Raw genomic sequence first — 17,500 nt, 5'->3', positions numbered from 1 at the left:
AAATTTACATTGGCATACGTAATTGAGAAAATTTAAACGTTATAAAATTGTTTCATACATTGTCTCTTCAAATGCATCGTCTGTAGTTGCAAATACCACCCACCCTCTTTCTCTCTCTCTCTCTCTCTCTCTCTCTCTCTCTCTCTCTCTCTCTCTCTCTCTCTGATCTTATGAGAAGCACAAAGCCTGCCCTGCATCAGTTGCATGCTGTGGAACCACAAAGGGGAAATTCATTTATCCTTGCCCACCGTATATAAAGGCAAGTTAAAGCTGCTGGTTCAACTGCTGAACAGCTGGCCCAACTGACTTGAATGGTAGATTCTCTGACTGAAAGATGATCTTTCTCAGCACAGTTCAGAGTTGAATGTAGGGAGTTGGGGATTTCTTTGCTCATTTATATGATTATGGTAGCCTTGGGTGTGTGATGCTGCACTGTATATCCAGTTTAAGGTCTGTTATAAATAATTGAATGGGTTCAAATGGGTTTGTATCCACACATTTTATCAGATAAAATGAAATAATGTTAGCCCAATGAGGCAATGTATTGTACAATGTAGTGTACCATATGCGCCACCAGGGGTCCGTCTCTTCTGATAAAGCAGGCATGTTTTTTTTCCAACCCTCTTTAAAAGAAACCACGCCTAATTTTGTATGACAAAAGCCACCACTGCTGTGTTAATACTGTTTATTGGCTAGTTAGCTAGCTAGTAACCTGGCTGTCTGTGCAGCTGCCGTCCACCCTCCTTCCTGTGAAGTAGTTTTCTAGTTCTAGGAAGTCGAGGGACCATTTTATAAAAGCAGTTGCTGGCCACCATCCTGTTGTTGGGCTCGATTTATGTAAGCATTGTAGCATGACGACTGGGTAGTTACCTTGCTTTAAATCCTGGCATGCTTTAATGCTACACTGGTTACAGAAAATGAGCTACTCATTTAGTGGCAGGTTCGTTAGCCAGTTAGCTTGCTAATTGCACTGTATACCCCGTTGAAATGTCAGGAAAAATAGATATGCTCAAGCCTTGTATGGACCTGAACTAATGGCCAATAAGTGGTCCATTGTTGAAGGAAGAGTGATGCTTCGAAACCACTGCCAAAGAGATCGGACAAGCTCTTAGTTTGAAGCATACTGAGGCCTTAAGTGTCCATTGATGTGCACCTGCAAGCACAGTTGGCTGGTAACCAAAAATGAATAGAGCTAGAAAGATGGCTTCAGCAATTGCACTGTTTGAAACCTCTTGCGATGCAAAGATTTGGCATCAGAGGATGTTAAGATGAGGATAGTAATGTCCCCAGGCTTGTGGGATTGTTTGCAGACAAAGATTTGATTCTTAAAGATTTCATGGCCATGGGCAAGTTCCCTCCCACGAGATGCTGAATGAACTAATTCAACACATGGATAGAGTGCCACTGAATGAACTACACTCTGCTTTCATCACCAGTGAGACTAGGGATATTTCAGACCAATAACGAGTCGCCGTCTTTGCCAGATTGGGTGTTCACAGATTCATCTATCCATAATGACATTATTACCGCGTGCAACTGTTCAAGACCAGATGCAGAATCAATCTCAGGCATAAACAAAGCGCTCCCGACCAGGAGACAGTAAACATATGATTGTACTTCTGTCCTGCGGAGTAAATATCTGTTGTGAAGTGATCTTATGCTGCAAGAGTCACCCTTTAAATATGGCACAGTTAATGCATATTTGTTAGACAGATATCACAACCACACATGAAACGTTTTTTGTGTGAAACTACCAAGGTCACCACAAAGGTCATTCGGCCAAAGAGGCTTGTAAGACTCATTTTATTTTTCTTCTAGGATTAAAGTGATCCTATAACGTTCCTCTATGCTCAATGGGTTACTTGTGTCCAGCAGAACTGAGCTACATCCTGGCAGACAATTTAATCTTGATGATGGTGCTACAGTGCCAGCAATAAAATGTATCATAAAATGAGCTAAATTATGCTGTAGCTTCTTAGCCTGGCTAACGCCAGACTATATCACAAATGATGATAGTCCGGAGACCAGCAATTCATTTCTCCGTAGAGGAGGCGTGGTTTACGATCCTCCAGAGCCGTTTATTGGGCGCTACGAATGTCTATCAAAAGCATCTGTACGTAGCTCTTAGCCAATCATATCTTGACAGAAATTGATGTTTACATAGCCAGACTAGCCCATCTCTACTTTGAGAATAAAATGCTCAATTCTGCTTCTGCAACGTTTTTCTGCAGCATGTTCTGACTCTGCCTGCTCACAGTCTACCGGCAGTGTTGGTGTGTGTGTGTGTGTGTGTGTGTGTGTGTGTGTCTGTGAGAGAGTGTTGCTTGATGCTTTGCTTCTCCAGTTCTCGCTTTCTGCAAGATTATTTATTTTTACACCTTATTCCCCCCTCATGTCATTCAGCCACACACATCCACTGATTTTATGGGCAATAGACAAGCTGCTGCGGGTCTCTCGCCGGCTCCGCTGTCCCCCAGCTCGTAGCGAGATCACCGGCGTTACAGCAGTGAGCGGCAGCGGGGCTAGTTGGTAGATTAGGCTTTTGCCAAATCCTGTCGGAAGGCAATCGTAAGGCAACGTAAAGTCAAACGTTGTTCTTCTTTTAAAATCAACTTTCGCTCTAAACTATTTAAAACGTCGTCTACAGCTAGATCGAAAGAGAGTTTTGTGTCTGCTGCAGCCATGTTGGATCTGTAAGAAAACCACAAAACTACAAGCTTCCATCTGTCGAATAATATGCGCCATAGTCTTGCCGTCCCTCCCCGTTCTGAGATTGGATCCCTAAAATAGGGCTAAGAAACGCCGATATTTTCCAGACGGCTTGCAGGTTCGAAATGAAATCGAGTGCGCAAGGCAGTATGGGTATACCCAGGCTTGGCTCTCGCTCTCAGTGCCTCAACATTTCCATGACACGTTTGTTTGTGTGTTTCTGTTGGACACCTTCAAGGACAGGATCACAGCCTGCAGATGGGTTAACCTCAGCACCCCTACTGCTCCATGGTGATTAATGGAACAGAATAATGAATTCAGTCTGTGGAATAAAGAAAATCAATTAGCACTCACGCAGTGTGCTTCCCATTTTCTCTCGTCCATAAGTATGGAGATATCTGAACACATTCTATATAAATTAATGTTTTTAAGGAAGAAAAGGAGGCTTTGTCAGTGCTTTATTGAATGAGGTTATCAATAGATCCATATTGCTTTGTCGTAAAAATGAGATGCAGAGTTAAGACAAATACAAGTGTGGTACCAGCTTGGACATGTGATACGAATTACCAGTGGCTTTGTGGTTTCATTTACATAAAATAAAGGTGCATACATCAACATTATAAAATTTAGTTCATCAATGTGACTTTCAAGGTTATGCTTGTGATGTAGGTATGAGCACTTTAAATGATTAAGTTGTAGCCTCTAAATGGGGTTCATGGCAGCTGTCTATAGTGGCCTCATCTCATTGACTTCATGTCGTTAGCATAAATGAAGTAGAATCTGCTTGGTAATATACTTAATTACATGAAAACTTGTGGAAAAGTTTGGAATACTTATTGTCTTTTGCTTACAGTTTGATGGTTCTGACAATTTGTTGTTGTTGTTGTTGTTGTTGTTGCAGCCCTAACTATGGATACTCACTGTTGTTGCTTTCCTTTCTCTAACAAAATGTACAGCTTTTATTAATAACAGTGTCATTTCCTATTGTATGCAATGTCTGCAAATAGTCATTATTTTAACAATGTTGATCTAATCTCATATACTTTGGTCTTCTTTTACAGACAGATTTACAGACCCATGTGAGCACTCGAGATGTTGCCAGCTGCTTCCAAGAACAGATTAACCCTAGCTACTATGCCAGTAATAATCCCACTTCCAGTTCTAAACCCAATCCCAATCACACCTTGAAGTCCAATAACATACCAGAAGAAGGACCAGAGATTGTGGCACCACCTGTGCAATTGCACCCTGCCAGCCAGGTAGGTGGTAATCAATTTAAAAAAACCAACATGTGCAGGTACTGCTTTTAGGATGAAAAAATACAATTGTGTAGACATACATTGATTCACTTAAAGGCTGTGAATATACTTTTTGTCCATTTCAGCAGATATGTCCTCACAGTCTGCAACCATTGCCATTTCTGTGTGTGGGTGCTGTAAAATTGCAGTAAGAGCGATAGGGATAGTAAATGTGGGACATGCTAACGTTCTGATAGAGCACTGACAGAAAAGTTGTATTTTTGGGAGTTCAAATATCAACATCTTTCTCCACATTGCAGCCTTCATTTAATACTACTCATCCAGTACTTTCATGCACAGTTCATCAACAAAATATAGAGGCACAAAACACATCCAAACACTCCTCTGACACATAACACATCATTGTAGAGATCACTATGGCAACCCTTTGCAACTGGAAAAGAAAAGGTACATTGTGTTGAGTTTTGGAAACAAAGAAGAATGTGACTCTTAAAAACAGATGTTGAAATAACTTGTTTATAATAAGATGATTAATTTACAGTTATAGGTATGTGGCCTTAAACTTCTAACGGCTGTTAGTTTATGACAGCACAAGTTAGGTTTCGTATTTTCCCATTTCCCATATTTTGTAATTACATGTTTTGGCTGTTTATTAAACATGTTACAAAACGAGTTTTTCAAACGGTTATTCACCCTTGAATTAAATTTCTCTCCATTTATAGTTCACTTGCTGTGACAATACAGCAGAAAGTTGTCAAACAAGCCTTTGCACCATGTGAGTCTTAACTCTGCACCCTGTGAGTCAATTGGAAAGCCTTCAAACAAACCCTAATTGACATTATATCCACAGGCTGTATCTACAGGCAGGCTTCTGAACTGCATGTACCTTTGGACTAAAAAATGCCCCCCAACAGTCTAGGTCTGGCAAAAACAGTTAGATTGACATTTCAGACTCTTTACACCACAGAGCTCAGTTGACCTTATTCACACAGCAGTCATTTCGAACAGTTGGGATCAGAAAGTACTGAGAAGATCGGTATGCTGTCTATATTAAACTAGTATTCAACGGATGTATTCAGACTTCAAATATAGCTATCTAACAAAAGCCACCCACCTAAAAAAGTAACTATGACAACCGTTTGACTTAACGGGGAAATCACTATGTTTAAATACTGATCATTAGCATTAATAGAGTGATTTTTATGTAAAAATATGAACCTTCTGAACAGTGTACCGCTCCGCTTCAGATTCTTGAGATGCTATTTTATATATGTATATATGCATATAAATGGGTAAACATCACACCCAATTTATGACATATTTCCTATTTGAAAATTGCAAGATTACTAATAATATTTTATCGACTAGAACCCAGGAGGATAAACTGTCTAACTGAGTCTTTTCACAATGTTTTCTGCAGGCTTTAGATGACAGTTTTGCAACTACAGTGGAGTATTAATTTAATTTGTACGTACTTATACAGTGTGATACTTGTGTATGTACTGTGATAAATTATTCTTTTCATATACATATATATATATATATATATATATATATATATATATATATATATAAATATATTTACCTCTGAATACCATTGTTCTGATAATTTAAATACATCATTAAGAACCACAAGGCCTTGATGTTTTATATATATATATAGGTTTGCACTGGAATTTAACTCAGTGATTTGGTAACAATAACAACAAACAATAAACACAGTGCAAAAGTAACGATAAAATATGAAAAAAAATATAAAACTGTAAAAATATATATTTTATTCAAGCGTAGAGATCGTAAAGATGTGCACTGATCTAACGCATAACATCAGGATAAGAGTTGGTATCAGTGAGGGCCTTGAGCCTTGTTGATGAGGCCAGTTGCTGTTGAAAAGAAAATATTGTTTTCACAGGAGGTTTTGGTCCTGGTGGACTGTAGCCTCCTGCCAAAAGGGTTCAAAGAGTTTGCGTCCATAGAGGGGTCGGCCGTAATCTTTTCTGCCTACCTCAGGTCTCTGGAGGTTTGCAGGTCCTGAAAGGACAACATATTGCAGCAACCTTCTCAGCAGACGGAATGGTATCCTGCCCTTGTCCTTGGCTGTGGCAGCACCATACCAGATGGTGATGGATGAGATGAGGATGGACTCAATGATGGCAATGTAGTGAAGTGGACCATGTTTGTCTTTGGGAGGTTGTACTTCTTCAGCTGACGCAGGGAATAAATATCAGCATTTTTGATAGCGTAGCTGAATTTCAGCTCCAACTTGTAGCCCTGAGTGATGATAGTGATGATGTTGAAGGATGTCGGTGCCCAGGAAGTAGAAGGATTCGACAATGTTGACAGGGGAGTCACACAGGTTAATGGGGGTTAGTGGGACTGTTTACTTGGGGGAGTCCTCAACCATCGCTACTGTTGAGCTCCAGGTTTTTCCAACCGAATCAGGTCCCCAGTTCAGCAAGGGGTCAATCTCCTACCTGTTGATGGACTCATCCCCCCCAGAAATTAGTCCAGTGAGGGTGGTGTTGTTAGTGAACTTAAAGCCCTTGATGGACTGGTGTCTGTAGGTGCAGCTGTAGGTGTAAATGGAAAAGAGCAAAGGGGGCAGTGACACAGCCTTGAGGGGAAGCCATGCTGATGCTCTGTAATTCAGAGATGTGTTTCCCTAGCTTTACATGCTTCCTCCTGTGAAGGCTTGAAATGCAGCAGAGCCGGGATGATGGAAAAGGTTAGGTCTACAAACATGAATTTCTCATAGTGGGTCAAGTTTTGGGTTGGTAAGGGGTTTGAGGTTGGATAGGACAAGGTGCTCAAGGAATTCATTCCTACAGACACAGAGAGATGGGTCTGTAGCCGTTAAGGCAAGTGGTCCTTGCTTTTCTGGGGGATGGGGATGATGAACGAGGTCTTGAAGCAGGCTGGTACATGTCTCCAGTGAAGTGATGAAAATGTCTGTGGACACTGAAGAGAGCTGATCAGCGCAGTGTTTCAGGGTGGGAGGGAGAAACACAGCCTGGGAACAGTCATTCAGCCTCTAACAACGCTTTGCTAAACATACTTTTCCTGCATTGAACTGCATTGAGAACATTTCAATTATATTATATTATTATATTATAATTAATAATTATTATTATTGAGAGGTCTAATGTGAAGATAGATATATTTTGAAAATATCCCCGTTACTTTTTAATGTTGTCTCAACAACAGTGTAGCCAAGGTCACAGTCAAACTTGACAAACTCAAACTCTAAAGACGTGTTGTTTTTTTTGGCCTTGTCTGCAGAATAAGCAGACAATAGCATACCTGCCGATTTCAAAATCTCATTAACTGTCCCCTCCGTTATTTTACGTTATGTAGTTGCGCAAAGGGAAAACACATTGGTATACAGATGTGATTTTTCTGTTACTATATCAGAAAACAAGATTTGTGTGTCCAGTTTTAATGATATAGCCTTTATTCATGGAAGTCGGGAAGCATCTTAACCATACATTTTATTTTAGCCATCCATTTCAAAACCGAAAATAGGAGATATTCATTTTGTTGTAGGTGTTGGCTGTGAATCACGGAGAGGAGGACAATGCGGAATTGATTGAAGGACAGGAAAGAAAGGATAAGAAGGCATTTCCCACCTCCCTTCTTAGTGGACAGTACAGCGAGGAGGTGTCTGCAAGATCTTTCCAGGAAGCTCTCAGAGAGTGGAGAGGAGAGAAGAGTGATGGAGCAGGAGAACCCATGAGTGAGGAGGCAATGTGGACACCCATCCAACCAGGTGAACTGCATATGTACAGATCAGTAGCATAATAATATGGGAAGTGTAACTTTAAGTAAAATACACTGCCATTAACTAACTATATCATTCTAAAATGGAAGAAGTGTCTGTCTATATGTTTTTCTGTCATTCAATTTCTTAACAATGTTCATCCGAACGACTTCACACTTGGCAGGCATATTGCTTAGGAACCAAGGAATTTTATTGTCAATTTTTAGCCCTTTAGATCGAGGGACCATATTTATAAGAAGTGCATTATGTACACACTATATAGGGTATTGAGAGTGCACTCCTATTAACTGTTAAATGGCTGAACGGCATGCACACAGTTCGTTCTCTATCATTCACAATAGTACATTCAAGAACAGATGAAGAAACTGGGGATGTTACATTGTATTACATTACATCACATTGTATCAAACTCAGACATTTCAAACACCATAGATGTACATTTCATAATGAGCTCCTTTGTTCCTGGAAATAGCCTGGCCCTGATAGCAAATGACACTTGTACTCCAGCATTGCTATGGGCCGCAACTATGTCATGGAAGGTGTATTGCAAAGCACCAAAGGAAACTCGGTGTTGAGTGTGAAGTTGTTTGGAAGAGCGGCTCTTGAGAAGGCTGTGAGCAGCAATCCCGGAGGCCATGCAATCAGCCTGTTCTGAATAGACATTTTTTTGAAAGGGCACTGCACTAATATACAGTAATACTTGTAGAAATGTTTTTATATATTTTTTTCCACCTTCACCTGCTACATCCTTCTCTTCTCAGCTTTTCCTCTCTCCCGCTCCCCTCCCATTTTCACCTCCCCCTCAGCTTCCCTGCTCCCTCTCTCCCTGTCTGTGCTCTGATCTGGTAAGGCCTTATAGGAAGTGCTTACCACTGCAGTAGGAGGGTAATCCATGGCTGTTGCATATTGAGATAATGAGAGGAGTGTTAGGGGTGGCCCTACTCCACACCACAGCACTAATCGCCTCAGCTGTGTGTATGCGAATGTGTACAAGTTCCACTGCGTCAGGCAATTTTTATGCCTTTTCACACATATTGTGTTTCTCCATGTGCATGTGCAACAGTGTTTGTGTGTCCAGGTTTATGTGGGTGTGTATTATTAGCGCTATTATTCCAGGTTCTGTGTGTATGTGTCTAGGTGTTTGTGCTTTTTATTAGGCCTCCTATTTTCTCTGCTTTACTGCTTGGACAGACTCTGCTCCCCTCTGCCTTCGCTCTGCTCTGCAAATTGCTGCTAGCCCCTCCAGCCCTAATTATTTCTGTCAGGCCAATGGCACCCAGGCCCAATTTAAAGCCATCACTGTGGACTGCCAAAGTGTCTGGAGTACAATCATAACATTTCTCTTTCTTACCTCTATCTTTCCTTTTCTCTTATGCACTTACTATGTTTCTTTTGTATTGTGTACATCTTTTTCTTATTCCCAGGGGGCTCTCTCCTGTCTGTTTGTGTTTTGGCACTCTTGGTGTGGTGACAAGGTGTTTTCTCACTTCATGAGGGGAGGTGTTTTGAGTAAGGTGTTGAGAAGCTGGCGAATGATGTTTTCCTGCTACTTTTTCTACCTTAGTCTGACTCCTTCTTTCCTTCTGGCTGTGTTTTCCTCCTCCTCCTCCTCCTCTGTCTCTTATCTTATCTTTTATTTTTGTGTGATGTCCCCTTCCCCATATTTCTCCAGTGTCCGTGTCAGCTATGGCGACCCAGGCTGACCTAGCTCCAGACAGAGGAGCTGCAGGACGAGAAAGAGGAGAGGGAGAGGGGAGGGTACCTGACAGGGTGGAGTTCACAGGAAACAGCCTTACCTACATTGACAGATTGCTTCTTAAGAAGCACAGCAGGTACAGTGCACAGACTGAAAACAATGTGCATGCACCACACATACATAGTCTGTCATCAGGCAGTTTGCTTCTGCCATATTCATTATACCATTTATACCACTTTTTTCAATTTAAAATCATTCTTTCCTTGAGAAAGCAGAGGTTACTCACAATTATATAGAAACATGTTTTTGTGCCTATACAGCAAAACAAATGTGGTTTATAATTAAGGCATACCAGTTCTATTCAATGACGAACTGTCATGTACGTAAATGGTTATCATCAACAGCTTTTAATCTGACACAACCAGTCAAAACTGAGAACTGTGACTATTCATTTTTAAATGACTAATTTACATTGCATATGTTCTTTACTTTGATGATGTAGGTTTGATATTTGTCACTGCAGTCAGAACTATATGTGTATATGTACCAAATACTACATATTATTCATCCTCAGAATGCAGTATACAGTATGCAGTTAGCACTGGCAGCTTGTTTAAAAGTGTCTACACTAGATCCCTTTAGGCAGTGTCTTCTGATGAATAAATGAGAAAATATATAGATATTTTTAGGAAAAGTTGTGCCAGTGCCCTTTCTATCGACTTCAAGAAATATCATGAACAACTTCTCAGTGCCTCCCTGCTGTTCCATTACCTTGATTTCTTCCTGTTCCCTTCTGGTGCCAACTGATGTTTCTAAGCCGTTGCAATTGCTTCTTCACAAAATGGGATGATTTCCAAGTACTCTAGTGTGGACTACTTTTTCTTAGAGGGCTTAGAGGTAATAAACTTACTGTATTCATGATTAGTCAGGCTTAAGTTGATTGGGAACTATAGAGAATGGCGAGTTCAGAGTGTGATGTAGTGTTAAGTAGTTCAATGGATATTAGACATGGAGTCTGAACGAGCCTGGTAAATGATGTAAGTTTGGTGCCAAAAGTGGTTTTGCTGTTGGTATATCACGGAACTTAGCACCAAGTACATTTTTGCAAATCATTTATGCATTGGGAGTAGTACTGGATTACTGTTATATTAACAGCTATAACACAACACAAATGACATGTTGCTGTGAAGCTTTGATTGGACTTTACATACTAAAAATATTTTTGATTTAATTGACTGATTTTATTTTGTGATATTTTTCATTTTTTAAGATGAAAGGCAAAGGTACACATTTGTCTTACTTAGGGCTGGGTGATATGGAGTCATATCCCGATATATTTAGGCTGAATATCGATGTATGATACAGTACTGTAGAGTACCTTTAGCTCCATAAAGTGCACATTTAAATAAAAAAAAATCTTAAATAAAAATCGCCTACGAAATAAAATACGCCAATCTTTTTCTGAAATAAATATATTCATATGAGTACAGTAAGACATTACAAAATAACTAAATCTGACAAACCCTAGTAAGGGCAAAAATATATATATAAAGAAAGAAAAAAAAGCACTATACCAATATATGCGATATGATATACGATATATTGCCCAGCCCTAGTCTTACTATTTTATTTTCACTTATTTTGTTTTATTTGTTTTTTAAATGTTGCATTACTGTGTTTTTTTTCTTCTTTGCTTACAATCATGTATACATGTTCATATGAACATCAGACTATTGTAGTATACATGCCAGCACTTCAACAGGCACATACAGGGGTCACTCAATTCACTCAACTTGTTGAGGTCACTACTTCTACAGCTATAAACATCGATATAACCACATGCACACACACAGTTTTCACAACAAGCTCTCCCTCTCACATCACAAACACCTTCTCTTTGTTGCCACTTCCATTACTGGGGACACAAAGACATCCACATGTACACACACAGTTTACACATCACACGCACCTTCTTTTGCTACCGCACATGCCTCTCCTGCCTCTCTATAGTCTGCCTACATAAGCCACCGGTGTACAAAGCTGTTTCTCAGCACTTATTGTGCAGCAGACTGCCTGAGGGCCTGGCTTCAGCAGGTCCCATTATTACAGCCCTTTATTTAAGCGGCTCCTTTTGGGCTGAGTAGCCCACTGGAGAGCAGGCCAGAGGAGAGGAGAGCAGAGTGCAGTTTTAGGCCCGCTGACTGCCTGAGCTGGAATGTTCTAAGTCCCCAGCTGTGGCAGCCTTTAACTGTAGAATAGACTAGAGAGCCAATCTAGAGTGCAATAAGCCTGCAGCGGTGATGGTGGCAGAGCTTAATGGAGAGACAGAGAGACTGGCTGGCTGGCAGAAAGAAAGAGTGGGAGGCTGAATTTTAACAAGCCTCTATAATAATGGGAAGGAGAGTGAAGGAAGGGGGGAGCATGGAGGAGGAAGGAGTTTTAAAGAATTTGCTAAAAGTGCTCAGCTATATTAGAGTCATAAACTCTATCACCTTGTTAGATTTGTGGGTGGCCTGCAAGTTACAGAAAGCAAGCTTGTGACCAGGGGGGCATCAATCTGATTTCCTTAGCTGGCCGGGCAGTTTAGGTGGGGTAAGTGAAGGCTCGCCCTTCCATCAACTGCCAGAGTCGAAGTATCTGTGATCAAGGCACTGAACCCTGAAATATAAGTCTGCACAGGGGTAGAACTCAGATCTGAGATCCTGACTTGTACTGCAAAATTTAAAACCCAAATCTTGTCTGGGTTTCTGAAAGGAAAAAAAAGTCATGCCAATACACAATAAGACATGGTGGCCTGAACACAAATAGCTTATAAAAGCTGTAGAGCTATTAATATATTATTGACCACAACTCCAGTGGGGTGACGATGTTGTTCCAAGTCTGTGTAAGAAAATAATAAAGGCAGAGCCATTAGGTTTTCAGCTTTTTCGAATCTTAAAGGGGATGCAGAATGCCTCTAAACAATCCATCAGCCATGTTAAATCTTGTGGATTGTGTTCTTTACATTAGTTCTCAAGCTAGTATATTCTCACACTTTTCTGATCCATTTATTCTTTCTGTCTATTAATTGTTTGTGTTTTAAAGTAAAAGTTAAAAAGTAAGACTGATTAGAAGAAACTAGTTTGACCTGTGCCATCCAGTTACTTAGAGACAAAGTTTTAGCTTTGAGTACAGAAATAGAAGCTTCGATAGTTGGAGTAATGGACGAAATATCACCTCTGATAGATGTGGCGACTGCCATAAAGCACTTCTGGCACAAATGTCAAATTTTATTGAGCTAACCCGCTGTCCACAGGGTAAATATAGCAGCAATAATGGTCCAGTTGAAGGGCTCATTGCTGTCAAATCCCTCTTGCTTTAGCTGCACTTTATTACAGAGGGCATCAAACAAGGGTATTCCCATTAGTCTAACAGATGTTTAAATAATGCTTGAAAAAAAATGAATTATTGTTTCTCATGAAGTATCATGAATAAAATTGACAAGCTGAGAAAGCATGTCTTACATCACTTAGCACTGGTTTAGCTCTCATTCACTTAATTTGGTTTCATAATTTGTCTCTAAAAGGCATTGTGGTTATACTGTATCCCACTTTCTCCTTTTTTTTTATTAAACTTATAAATAATTTGCCACTGTAATAACTACTGTAGAGAAACTGTCCTCTAGCTCTTCCTTACAGGTTGCAGGCTAATTTGGTAGGGATTGAAAATCCTTCTTTAAGAACAGGGTTGGTTTTTTGCCTCTGTGGATGTGTAAACTAATCTTAATTGGCTGAAGGTCTCTTTATGAAACATGTAATTCCAAAGGGAGGTCAAAATGCAAGACTCCAGTGGACCCCAGAAAAACGGAGTGCACTTATTTAGCTCTTTTATCCAAAGCGCTTTACACTACACACATTCACCCGTTCACACACACATTCATACTGGTGGCCGAGGCTACCAGGGCACACTGCCACCATTGGGAATTCATTGACACAACGATGAACGCAGCATCGGGAGCAATTTGGGGTTCAGTATCTTGCTGAAAGATACTTATACATGTAGGCTTCCATGGTCAGGGATCAAACCACCAACCTTCTGATTGATGGGTGACCACTCTACCAACTGAGCCACAGCCGCCCCGTGAAAAGTAACAAGCTTTTTCCCTTAGTTCTGGCAAAAGCTTTAATGCAAACAGCCTCCGGCTAGAGAGGCTGCTGCATGTAAAGTACTGTATGTAAGGAGAAAAGAGATGTCTGGATGGAGCAAAGGGATAAGAAAGGTGGTATGAGGGACAGGTTGAAATATAACCCTCAGAATACGTTAAATAGAGTGAGAATAGATAAACATTGCCAGCTTTGAGGATATGGACTAAGTAAGAGGAAAAGATATAAACTACAAGTAACTTCCCTAGTCACCCCTTATAGGCAGCCTGGAGCTTTTCATAAAGAATTGCATTTTGGCCATATTAGACCAGGAAGGAGGAAATAGATGTGTGTGGCCAGGAGGATGGTGTGGGCAGGAGGTAAAGAGTCATAGTACTTTGTGCTGCAGAATGATCTAATGAGAATAAAACCAGAAAATATGTGCGCTCTGTATCCATCAATATGTCCATCTATCCACTCAGCCGCCCAGGACTTACAATAACAGAGTTAAATAAGGATAACATGGGACTGAAAAGAGGAAAATAAGACAAGATAATTGTTTTTGTCTGGGGTCTGGCCTAGAGTCTATGGATTTATTTATTCAATTTATTTATATGTGATTTTTTATTTCCAGAACACCAATTGAACCTTATCGTCCATTGTTGGCCTTTGGCGGAGACTTAAAATCACAACCTAACACAGACACTGTGGAGGAAACTGCCTTCAGCCAGAGAGGTAATACATGTGAACACACACACAAACAGGCATCACATACACTAACATTAATATCCTGGAGAGTTTCCCTTACTCGAACCACTGACCTAAAAATCAGCTTATGTCCAGGCGTTAAAATAGGATGTTGACATACAGTTGTGTGCTCTTGCTGCACATATTACCTTTCTGACATACATAACTAAACAGACAAAGAAACAGCTACGGACAGAGTAGTCTGACAGATGACCAGCACATACACGCACATCAGACACACATATACAAACACACGATAGCAAAAGTAAAAAACCTCTCCCTCTCTGCGGGTCAGACATATCAGTGCCTGCCCATCCATCCATGGCGGTGTGACGGGTAATCACTGGCTGTGATTGTGTGGGCAGAGGGCCGTTAGAGGCAGCTCATGCCTGACAGGTTGCACTCTGCCTGGGTAAGGAATGGGGCAGGGAGAGGGGTTGGGGGGTTGGCCTGTAGTCTGAAGCTCAGGGCCTGGAGCTCATCAGTCAGGGGAGTGTCCTGGCTGTCTGGCCCCCAGCCGAGGCTGTCAGGAGATGGGTAGACCATGGTTATCTCTCCCCTTCCAAACCTCTGGACCCTGTGGCTGTCAACTGTCTCTCATCACATCCATCAACATTCACTCCAATCCCGACCTTGTTAGGATCTGCAAGTCCTTGCTTGCCCCCTTTCCCTTCGAGCTGTCTATGTCAAACAGTTGTTTCTTTCAAAATCTTCAAGGTCAAAATCGTCCCTGTGCTACCCATAGAAATGTTAACAGTAATATGTTACAAGGAAACTAGTATTCACATAGATTTTTTAGTGACTGTGCACCATTTCTGTAAAACCAGCACATTGTAATTCAAGTAGTGTAAGAGGAAACAAGACTTCTGCACCTCAGCTTGGCTTTGTTTTTAAGCTTTAAAAAAATCCAGCCTGTGACAAAAGACTTTGGCCAATCACCGGTTATTTCAGACACAGGTCTTTGCTATTCAGTGTTCTATAAATACAGCTTGCTTTAGGATTGCGAAAGATTGACTTTCAGAAAATTCTGCAAAAAAAGTTTCTGTTTCAGCCTTTGCAACAACTACCTAGAATGCAAAGCAACCCCCTAAATTTGAAGATGGACTTTTCAAAAACAATCTAAAAGACAGTCTGACAATGAATGCAATAAAACATGCACCAATCAAATTGGTCATCCCTGCAGCACTCTGTATATCAGCAATGCAGGACAGTAATACGCCATTATATAACGACATCCGGATCATAATCTCAATGCATGAATGAGTGAAATAAATGATATATAATCATAGAAGTTACTGTATGAAACGTGTATATGCCTGTGCTTGTCTAGTGGAAGTGGCTTATGACAGAGGAGAGAGAGCTGCAGGAAAAAGGATGTATTTTCAAATTATGGCTTTTTTGCCTTTTCCAAAAAACTGCCTAATCCCAGCTAAAGTACTAAGGTGCATATTATGAATTAACAATATCTCTTGCAGCACTCCAGTGTGCCTGATCTAATAAATCAGAAATGCCTTAACAACAGTCTAAAAAGTAACGCTATACAGCTTAAAACAGCTCCTGTCTCCTAAGTATTACAACTTTTATAGATAGGCAGCTTTTTACTTTTCCTACTTCTTGCACTACCTCAGCATCTTAAATAATGCCTACCATTCAGCCATGGTTTGCACTTTAATACATCCCATTCCAAACATACAAATCACTCTCCATCTTTCTACATTCATATTTATCCTTTAAACAAACTGTTGACTACCAGTATGACCTCAAACATTTGTTTTGATGAAGGACTTGATTATGCAACAATGAACTTCGGGTGAATCCCTTGTTTTTCACTAGGCGCACAAAAACACAGACATGAAATTCAAGAATAACCTCTAGATACTCTATAATGGTTAGAAACCTATTAGGGGACCAGGCTGTTTCTGTCAGATCTTGGTCTTTATGAGGCTGAAGACTGAAAGTTCAGTCAGTCATTTACATCAGAGGATTAGACCATTTGTTGCAAGTGGTTATATCATTATATTCAGTGGAAAATGCTCTGCTTTTGAAAGAGCTCCCCAAAGGAAGGTTTCTTAACCTCCTCTGTCCCCTGACCCAGTTTTCGTAGTTCCAAAATTCTCATTAACCCAACATTAACCCAGAAAGTTGTCAATTTGTTATGAGAATCTGAGTATGGTACACTTAAGTTATACTTTTTTTTCCAGGGGCACAGAGGCTTGTATCACAGGATATATCAAATATAAATATACCAGTTGTTTGACAGATCGGTTATTTAGAAATCGTCCTAGAATAATGCTTGGCTGTAACCCGAGGTTGGGTTATTTTGCTATAAAGAAACATTTTATACACACATGCGTTCAAGCATGCACACTTACTCATTCCAAATCTATATTACAGGCTGTTGCAGGTTAGTGTACATTTCTGTTGTACAAGAATGTGAGAAAAACAGCAAAACTCTATTTTGTTTTATATGTTTAGTGTTTAACAGGCAGATGTGCACATATCAAAGGTAGTAAGTAGTTGTATTACTCAACCTTTTAAATATACAAATCCATGTCCTCCAAAAACATGGTTAATCATACCATGAATGAAATTTCTGTACTCACAGTTTAATAATTGATATTCCATTGTTTCAGCAATATGCAGATGTGAGGAAGATAGCAGTGTCTTTGGGAAATGTAGAGCTGTTCAGCAGCTGATAAACTTCCTTCTTAAAACTTTACAAGCGCATTTCAATTACAACAGGTAGAAAAGTTTCTACCCATCTTTTCTTTTTGAATATGAAAGGGTGGGCTCTGTGTTTGCCCATGAATAATAAAAGCTGTTTTCTGGCATCATGTGGGGAGCTCTCCCTTGTTTTAAATTCTCATTTTCCCGAGCTGTCAGACCCATGTTGTGATGCAATAGAACGATTATTAGTTTGAGAGAGAGAAATAGAGAGGTGGCACAGACAGGCAACTTGCAGTGAATGGAAGTCACAAACAGAAAAAAATTACAAATCAAGGCAAAGAAAATTTCAACATACAGTGTGTTGTTGTTTTTATTGTCAGAAAGAAATTACTATAAATTGGGGATTATAGTAATTAATATTTTAAATGTTCATTAGGTGTTATGTGACTATCAAGATAAGAGGATGTAATCCCACATACAGTATGTGTTGCTGCTTAAATAGCCACGTGAAGTCAACTTATCT

At 40.2% G+C, this 17,500-nt stretch overlaps 1 protein-coding gene across 2 annotated transcripts in view; it reads left to right on the top strand.

Annotated features, from left to right (window-relative positions):
- Nucleotides 1-17,500, top strand: part of zbbx (zinc finger, B-box domain containing) — a 57,792-nt gene that overhangs the window by 19,782 nt on the left and 20,510 nt on the right. For both annotated transcript variants that reach the window (XM_059330423.1, XM_059330425.1), the window contains exons 8-11: nucleotides 3,771-3,968; nucleotides 7,512-7,734; nucleotides 9,419-9,578; nucleotides 14,198-14,298. In XM_059330423.1, coding sequence (XP_059186406.1) covers nucleotides 3,771-3,968; nucleotides 7,512-7,734; nucleotides 9,419-9,578; nucleotides 14,198-14,298 — 682 coding nt within the window. The remainder of the gene's footprint in view (nucleotides 1-3,770; nucleotides 3,969-7,511; nucleotides 7,735-9,418; nucleotides 9,579-14,197; nucleotides 14,299-17,500) is intronic.

Source organism: Centropristis striata, chromosome 4 (assembly GCF_030273125.1).
Source record: "Centropristis striata isolate RG_2023a ecotype Rhode Island chromosome 4, C.striata_1.0, whole genome shotgun sequence".
NCBI lineage: Eukaryota > Metazoa > Chordata > Actinopteri > Perciformes > Serranidae > Centropristis > Centropristis striata.
This window is presented reverse-complemented; position numbering and strand designations above follow the sequence as displayed.